The sequence below is a fragment of the Macrobrachium nipponense genome, chromosome 37, assembly GCF_015104395.2.
Source record: "Macrobrachium nipponense isolate FS-2020 chromosome 37, ASM1510439v2, whole genome shotgun sequence".
In the NCBI taxonomy this organism is placed as follows: Eukaryota; Metazoa; Arthropoda; class Malacostraca; order Decapoda; family Palaemonidae; genus Macrobrachium; species Macrobrachium nipponense.
The window spans coordinates 28053059-28063058 of record NC_061097.1 but is presented as its reverse complement, the minus strand read 5'-3'; the positions used below and the strand labels follow the sequence as shown (position 1 = coordinate 28063058).

At 33.6% G+C, this 10000-nt stretch overlaps 1 protein-coding gene across 1 annotated transcript in view; it reads left to right on the top strand.

The window, feature by feature from the left end:
- LOC135209074 (neuronal acetylcholine receptor subunit alpha-7-like) overlaps positions 1–10000 on the top strand; it is a 40375-nt gene that overhangs the window by 15290 nt on the left and 15085 nt on the right. The window contains exons 5-6 of the mRNA XM_064241655.1: positions 1973–2107; positions 8536–8741. Coding sequence (XP_064097725.1) covers positions 1973–2107; positions 8536–8741 — 341 coding nt within the window. The remainder of the gene's footprint in view (positions 1–1972; positions 2108–8535; positions 8742–10000) is intronic.

Sequence of the window (10000 nt, the reverse complement as noted above, 5' to 3'; positions counted from 1 at the left end):
ACCTATTTTGTGGCATCTAGTCTTTGATCTTATCATCATCTATTTCCATTACTCCAAACAAATCAACACATCCCAATCTTCCATCACCTTCTTTTGCTAATAACCTTTCTTTTGTTTAAATTTACCTTTAAATGTCTCATTCAAAACCTACAAACTCCTTTCCTATTATCTGCAGCTTCTCTTCACTATCTTCAATCAAAACTGTATCATCAGGAAATCTTCCAAACGCCCTCCCCCACCCCCCCCCCCCCCCCCCCCCACCCCCACCCAACCCATTTTTCTTTCCTTGCAGCTTTCAGCAACATCTGATGTCCTTTCTGTGACTTCTGAAATCACTTCACCTACAATCTTAAACTTCATTTCAGACACAAAAAAGCACTGGTTCAGATCCACTTTTGAACCAAACAAGTGGCTATTATATACCCGTTCTAATATTTGTTGTCACTCCCTCGAAACATCATCTGACACTGCCTGAACACCCCTTCACGCTGCATTTTATATATCTATGTTATGAAATTATATTATTTTCTCCTCGTATACTAAATAATCTTATTCCATAATTATAATAACTACAGCCACCTCCGTCACCTTTCACCTTACAAACATAATTATTCCTCTCACTCATTTCCTCAATCTAGATTTACTCTGAACATTTTGACAGGCCACCTAGTCACACATTCACAACTTCTAAAACCACTCAAACTATCAATGACTTTCCCCTCCTTCAACTTCTTAGTTATCAATTTTGCATCATGAATCACAGACAGCATTCTCAGATTTATGCTAACGCCCCTCACACCCGCCCCGTTGCATCATACAGATCAGCGTTGCTTGAAGGCCAATACATTCAATAAATCTTCAAAACGCACAGGCGTCTGGTACAGGACTTCTTTCTATCCCAAGAGTGTTTCTCCATTTGCATTTTCTTCTGGGCGCATATCTCCGAGTTGACCCTTCTCTTGCATTTATTCCCTCTTAAGAAACTAATCCTTATACCCCCACAAATATCAGCTCAGATTTACAATATAAGTTCTTATTATACACAACATCTTCTTCGCTCAGTTTGCCCTTGAATGCCATTCTCATCCTTTTACATGCTGATAAATCCTACGTCTGTTGACATTCTCCTTTTGTTATCTGCTAGGAATCGTTGTAGCGTTGCACTCTGCAGTAAGACATTTTCTCGTACTAAAAGGAAGTCTGACATCCCGTTCTCGTCCCCGACTGAAAAGAAAAATTCTGCTCCGATAAAGTTCTTTCTGCAACTTGCTTTAACGTGCAGCGTTTCAATTCCTTGCTTCTCGTTTCTTCTTTCTTTCGCCCGTCACGGCCTTTACTTTCATAATATATGATATATATATATATTATATATATATATATATATATATATATATATATATATATATATATATATATAGATACATACATATGTAGTGCACACACAGACACACACACACACACACACACATATATATCGATATATATATATATACATATATATATATATATATATAATATATATTTTATATATATATATATATATATATATATATAATATATATATATATATATATATTTATATATATATATAGATATAATATATATATATTTATATATATATATATATATATATATATATATGTATATTATATATATATATATTATATAGATATATATATATATATAATATATATATTAATATATATAATTGTGAGTCCCTTGACAAAGCACTACCCCCACCCTCTCCCCCTCCGCCCACCACAACGTGGGTAAACTCTCCTTCACATCAATATTCTCTCTCTCTTGGTAATCTCTCCCGTTTACACATCATGTATAAATACACACACAAAAACATACTATACACTATGTATATACTTTAATTGTTCAATGCCTCCCATGGCATCCACATCCAGGTGTAGTAGACATCCTCTCTTTTTTTTATTATTTCTTTATATGTCTCTTCGCATTTCAGCGCTGCTGGTGTTCTACGTTCCGAGCGAATCCGGGGAGAAGGTGACCCTGGGGATCTCGTCCCTTTTATCTATGACTGTTTTTCTCATGAGGATCCGGGAGAGCCTCCCCCCGACGGAGAAGACGCCTCTCATAAGTAAGTCTCTCGCTATTGTTCTCTTCTCTCTTTCTGAAAATTCGTGTTTTTTTTTTTTCAAGTTGGTTGGCGGGTAATGGCAAAATTAACTGCAGGAGCACGAGTTCATTTTCTCGTGTATACGAATAGAGTACGGCGTTGTCCTTGTCTTTCACATACATAGATACATGATGTATATACACATATGCATATATATACATATGAATGTGTGTAATATATATAGATAATATAATATATATATAATATATATATATATATATAATATATAGATAATATATATATCTATAATATTTAATTAATGTTCTTTATGCATGTGTGTATAATATAATATACATATATATATATATATTAATAATATATAAATAGATATAGATAGATATTTAATATATATATTTTATATGTATATATATGCATGTGTGTATATATATATATATATATACATATATATATATATATATATATATATATATATATATATATATATATATATATAATATATATATATATATACATAAATTCAAAGGGCAAAACGAAATACGAATAGTTCTTTAATATTTACCTAAAATAACCAGGACTACGTCAGGGTAGGGTGCAATGAAAGGTTAAGCATGATAAGAAAGGGAATAAGGATAGACAGACCTGGATTAAAATAAAGAATGAAAACAGTAAAAATGGCAAGAACTGATGAAAGAATAGAAGGAAACTCGATAGGATGTGGATTACAAAACAACGGGAAAAAAGGAACTTAAATTAGTGTACTATAAACTAAGAACGAGAAGAGAATGAAGACAGAATAAGAGGAATAAGAAGGGTGAAATATACTGAAACAAAAGGACCTATCTAGACTTAGCAAGGATCCTCATATATTTATAAAAACAAATATTCTATCACACGTTTTCTACTGATTTTAAAACGAAAGCCTTAGACTAATCCTTGCAATAATAAATCAATTAATTAATAAGCTTCGCCCTATTATAGTGAGTAAATTTGTTTTCTTGCATGCGCATGACGCATTAACACACATTAAATCCTCAAGCAAAACAAATGCAGAGATATTGTATGGAATTCCAGCACAGAAGTAGCAATTTCCAACATTCCATGTAAGAGCTTCAAGCGGCAAAAAAATATTTAGTTGAACTGGAAAGGGTATCATTCTTGGCCACCATTCACATCCCCCTGCAGAGTTGTTGGGATTCGAGGCTTCTAGAAAGCACGTTTGAGGCTCCCTTTTCAGTTCTGAGCGATGTTGAAAAACTCAGTTTGATATTCTATAACCTAATCTTTGTTAGCAACAGAATCAGCTCATTAGGAGAAGTGAATATCACCGGGTAAAAAAGGTCCCACACTTGTGAATGCATTTGGTAAACAACAATGTTCTTGTGTCTGGACAAATATGGTCCACTTAGATACCTTCTTGTAGTTCCCATGTTGTTGGGGGCGAAGTGTAGAAAATTCTTTGCAATACTGTCATCATCATTGCTTCGAAACAATGCTTTCATCAAATTGCAAGAAGTCTTTGTAGCACACCGCCTATAAGCAGTAGTCTTTGAGGCAGGATGGCCATCACTCACCTGTGTGATCTATGAGAAAAAGACCAATTTACTTTTGTCTTAAATTAAAACAGCTCATCTTGACTCCTTCCTGCTACTGTCCCTCAAGATTTTATATTTTCTAGATTCTGAGGAGCATCTTCCAGGGGCTGAAAGGATTTATGACACCCACATGGGCCATATAGAAGGGAATGTCACACCTTCCAAGTGATTGGAGAAAACTTGGATTGTTTAAAAAAAAAAAAGTGCACATTAGTTTAAAGCATTTTGGCTGTTTCCGTTTACTTGTAATCAACACTCGACTATTTGATGAAAATACTTTTGTCTATATAGTTGTTTTTAACATTGATTTCATATCGTGAGTTAACATATTTCAGAGAAATACACGCTACAGCCTTTTTACTACTTGAAGGGGTGCCACTGTTTGCAAAGACTTGATAGATGGTTGTAACAAGAAAACTTCACAATGAAAGGTACTCTGTCTCAAGGGACCAACGATTTTCCAAAGTTTTTTTATTTACAATGGTATTTCAACATTTTTCCGCACTCGTGTTTAGAATCTTCTTTCTCCTTGTGTAAGATCCCTTTGTAAATTACTAATATTTACAAAAGCTTTAACCCCCAAGGGTCCCAAATGCCCGTTAACCATATCTTGGATTGAAGACATCTTTTTAATGATAAGATTAGTAAGAAAAAAATTAGGGAATGAGATAGCAATGCACTGTACCAACAAAGATGAATACCATCTTTAAACTTTCATACCAAATGGATTTTATCTGCGCATGTGTATTTTACGTGTGTTTATCTGCCTCCTTTGGATGTGGAGAGAGAGAGAGAGAGAGAGAGAGAGAATTAGAGAGAGAGAGAGAGAGGATTTTATTGGTCTCATTTCAAAGTACAATACCGCCTATTTCTGATCGTCCGTCGACAAGAATGTGACGTGTCCCATGTCCCAACTTTTGGAGCAGCCCGAACACTTGCCAACTGGAAGACGTTCCCCTCACCAATGGGCCCCCCTCCCCCAACCTCCCTTTGCCCCCGATGATTCCTTGGACAACTTGAGAAAGGGGCTAAGCCCCTGAACTTCGACTACTCTGTTACCTAAGAACCATTTCCTCCGAGTCTTAATCAAATTATCTTTGGCATAATTCAGTTGGTACAAAAAGATTGTTACGTGGTAAATATTGGGTTGTTGGATAATGCAATTTAATTTAAAGATTAATTTCACTGTACACATAACTTGTCTATCAATAATTGTCAAAGCTGTTCATATCGGCCTAAACGATAAATAATTCAACGAGAGATGAAATTCTCCGAAGACAAATAACTAGACGGTAAAAGGGAAACTTTCTCATTCCATCCACTTCCAAGATACTCGAAACGGCCGTTTGAAGCAATTACCTGATCTTCCAGTTCAGCGTCTCAAGTGAGGGCTTCGGTGATGCAATGGTTGCTAAAAATAGCACAAACGCCTAAATGAACTCTGCTTGGTTAAGCAATCGCTTCTTCTTCTGATTACGATATACTCTGGAATGGAAGGGAATATACAGTCTGGAACCTATGACGTCTTTCAGCGCTGGAAAGGAAATTGGCAGTAAAAGGTGTGGAAGGTGTAACAGGAGCAAAACCTTAAAGTAGTTGCACTTCGAAATAGTTGATTGGGGAGGGTGGATAGCAAGATGGAAGAAAGATAATATAAATGGAGGTACTGTAAAAGGAATTAAATAGGTTACAGCTAGGGGTCGAAGGGACGTTGCAAAGAACCATTAGTAATGACGGTGCACTGAAGGCACTAACCCCCTGCGGAGATGATACACTTTTGTTCTACGGCAAGACAACTACCTTAATGCAGATTCGTAATTAGAAGTAAAGTGGTAACAAATGAACATTATTCATAATGTACATCAAACTAAAGCCAATACAACAAACGCTATAGGATATCAGTCCCTCAAGCAATTTACAGTATTCTTATCTCACTTTTCGAAAATTGAATACTCGACGCAAATATGTAGCTCGAATTTAATTATTAATGTCAGGTGATATTCGAATAAAAAAAAAAAAAAAACCTTAGAGGTGAGGAGAAATGAAAGAGCTCTGTCCCCAATAGATCAGGCTGCTGCCAATTCAAAGTTCTGCCCATGATTTTTCACACTAGAACAAATTGATAAAAAAAAAAAAAAAAAAAAAAAAACACACACACACAGAAACTAACTACGAATTTTTGTTTACTTCGTGAGCGGTAAGCAGGACAGGGCTGCAGGTAAACGGCGTAGGTAGGAGAAGAGGAATAAGAGGAATAAGAGGAAGTCGTAAAAGAAATTCAATACAGACACAGAGAATTAGGCGCGATTAGTCTATTTTTCGTGTTGCTGCCTATTTTTGTCTCGGCGAAACCGAACTCCAGGCAAAGAAGTCAGGATAAATAACAAGGCTTTTTACATTTCGAAATGAAGCCAATTTAATTATACGAGTCAGAATAAAAATACTTCAAAGCAGTTGAGAAGGCTATTATGACGCAAATCTCTAATGAGCTATACCAAAGGGAAAAAATATTCCTGAATTTAACATTAAATATAAATATGACAATAAAGTTTTATGATATTCAATGTTAATCCCTCATTCATAATGAGTAGTTTCCAATGACGTGTGTTGGAGATTTAGAAGACTATTGCCTAAGTATTTTTTTTTTCCTTTTTTCGTAATTCCTCTTCAACTATTTCCTCTGTCTCTGGAAGTATTGTGCCTGAAAACTCTCTCTCAATTTTTTTTATCATAGGAGTTCCATCAGTTTTCATAAATCTCATGCTAATTACTCCCTTGAGTCTGACTTTGCTTGGCGCTTCTCAATCCAAGTTTTCCAGCCTCTCATCTGCTTGATCAAACATTACTGTTTTTATTTTTAGTTTTCAGTAAACGTAAATTATTGCGGCGTCTTTGTCTGTCCGTCTGCGCTTTTCCTATCGGCCCTCAGATCTTAAAAACTACTGAGGCTAGAGGGCTGCAAATTGGTACGTTGATCATCCGCCCTCCAAACATCAAACACACCAAATTACAACCCTCTAGCCTAGGTAGACTTATTTTAATTAAGGTTAAACTTAGCATCTGGGGAGCAATTGAAACACTACTGGTCGTAGCTGATAGCTTTATATAGCATTAGACTTTGTACAGAAAACTCGATTGCGTAGCAGAAACTTCAGCGCATTTTTAACTTGTTTATTATTCATCTCATTTTACATATTCCTTCAAACTGGATAAGAAATAATATTATGAGCTGCTAATTCCGCAAATGAAGGTAATATTGCAATACACTAGAATGTGATTGTAATACGGATAAATTATTGCCGCCTGCAACAGATATAATGACCTCTGGTGCAATAGGTCATGAAAAGGTCGCTGAACATTACGACCCAATTTGGCTGGATTTGCAAGGGCGCAAGAATCACAGAGAACAAAGGTTCCGGGTAACGGGGGTCAATTGGCAGTTGGCTATTTTCGAACTCTGCGATATTTGAAAGGAATGGGACAAATTGAAACTTCAAAAATTTGCAAATTTTACGTAGCGTATAAGCGCTTTACAACGGGAAGGAATTAAAAAAAAGGGGGGGGGGGTATAATCCACACTTGTTCCACTAAACCTGTCCACTTCCGCAGCAATCAGGAATGAAGTACTTATCAAAACACGGTTATTTTTGTGATAGCTTGTTTTATGGACATTTTAACTGGAAAGTCAACATGAGATTCTTTTAATAACAGGGTTAGTGATTCTTTTTTTTTTACTTTTTTTAAAATAAAAAATCTAAAAACAAAATCAGTGATTTATTTGATTTTTTTTTATTTAATTGATTTTTTATTTGTGTTTCTTTTTTTGTTAGATGTTTTTTCCATACTTTATTCCTCAAAATGTATTTTATGACATAATTACTATTGACTTATCTTATAGGTTTCCAGTTCTGGTCTAAAGTATGTACTTGCAATTTTTTTAAATACATGCTGCAGTTATGCTTTTAAGTTTGAAATAACCTCCAAACCATATTTTTTCAATTTGTTTGCTTTCAAATAAAAAAATAAAAAAAATGAAAAATCTAAAAAAAAATATTTTTATTGAAAAAATTAATGATTTAATCACTTGATTAAATCATTTAATCACTTGATTAAATCGGTTTGATTTAATCACTGCCAACCCTGTTTAATAATATGCTCCGAAATGTAATAAAATCACAGAATAATGATGTATGATATAAACAATACACTAAGTCCAACGGAGAGATTTATTACTCGTTTAACCAATATACAACCGCAACTGTTAGGCAATTATAAGGAAGGTGGGTGGCATGAGTTATACGCAATTATCACTCGCTTATAATCGGCTTTGAAATTATTCATCAGATCATAATAGCATGCCTAATAATACGTTGGCTATTTTAGAATCACTATTAATTTTTGAAATCATATGAGTGTAGTTGATTTACACCTCAAATTGCTTTTAACTTCCAGTGGAACCACCTGGAACTCTGAACATAAATAGGTTAACCTCCAGGGGAACCACGTTGGGACTCTGAACATAAATAGGTCACTTCCAGGGAAACTATGTTGGAACTCTGAACATAAATAGGTCACTTCCAGGGGGAACCATGTTGGAACTCTGAACATAAATAGGTCACTTCCAGCGGAACCATGTTGTAAATCTGAACATAAATTAGTAACTTAGAGGGGAACCACGTTGGAACTCTGAACATATATAACTTCCAGGGGAATCATAATGGGACTTTGAACATAAATAAGTAAATTAGAGGGGAACCATGATGTAGCTCTGTGCATAAATAAACGTTTCTATAACCCTGCTTGGTGCAGTATTTACCAAACCCTTTTCTCCCTCAGGTATGTACTACGGCGTTACAATCTGCCTCGTCAGCTTCGCCTCTGGGCTGTCAGTGCTGACGCTGAACATACACCACCGGGGAATCAGAGGGCTGGAGGTTCCCACTGTGGTCAAAAAAGTAGTTTTAGGAGGAATGGCCCGACTCGTCTTCCTCCATTTTGAGCCCCCAACGTCTGTCAAGGATGATAAGACCATCCTGCAAAACGTGAGTTATGCTCCACGAAGGTCTGTTACCTTCAGAAACTTTCAATGGATTATATTGCCTCTTACTGCTAAGGAAAATGGACAGGCACCTGTTAGTAATTGAGAAAAATTCCTAAAATGTTGGGTAATGATGTAATGCTAATGACACCTAAATCTCTGACTTTAGCCTATAATTAATAATATATTATATATATTATTATATATAATTATAATATATATATATATATTAATTATATAATATATATATATTATATCTATATATATTCTATTATCTATAATATGATCTCTCTCTATATATCTATATTATATATAATATCTGTCGTATTAGATCTATAGTATAAATAATAATATATTCTCTTATATATATCTCTCATATATCGAATAATATATCTATAGATGATATAGATTATTATATCGATATATATATTATAATATCTCTATATAATTATTCATATGATATATATAATAATATATATATGTATATCTATATAATCTAGTATATCTATAGATTATATATCTATTAATTATATATATATATATATCTCTATATACTATTATATATAGATATATATATATATATATATATATATCTATTATATATATAATATATACATATATATATATATATCTGTATATATCATATATATATATATATATATATATATATATATATATATATATCTCTGTATTAATTTTTATATTATCTACTAGATATATATATATATATATATATATATATATATATATATATATATATATATATATATATATTGTTACGAAGTGCCAAGTATCTGGTTACCTTGCATCAAATATTACCTCACCAAAAGCCAGACACCTGAACCCTCATAACACGTTTAAACGACTGAATACTCTAAAGGCAACAGTGATCCCTTAACACTTACCAGTATTGCAGAAAATCAGACTAAGTTCATCAAAACAGGTGTGAGGTAATCTTGTAAGTAATTAAATTAATCAAAGGGCATCACTCCATCAACAACTTTAAAACTCTAAGTATTTCCCTGATTTCAGAATTCTAAGTACTTCCCTGGTTCTAAGTAACTTCAAATAAATTGAAGGAAAGCAAATCAATTACCACTCTATGTTTCTACCTAACATAAATATAATCATAATTAAATATACTGGTTTGAAATGAAATACTCATAAAAATTTTAAATACAAAAATTTATTATTAAATTTACAATTTATAAGTGAAATTCATCAGGTAAAATTACTGTTACTTGAAAACAAAGTAAAGTTTAA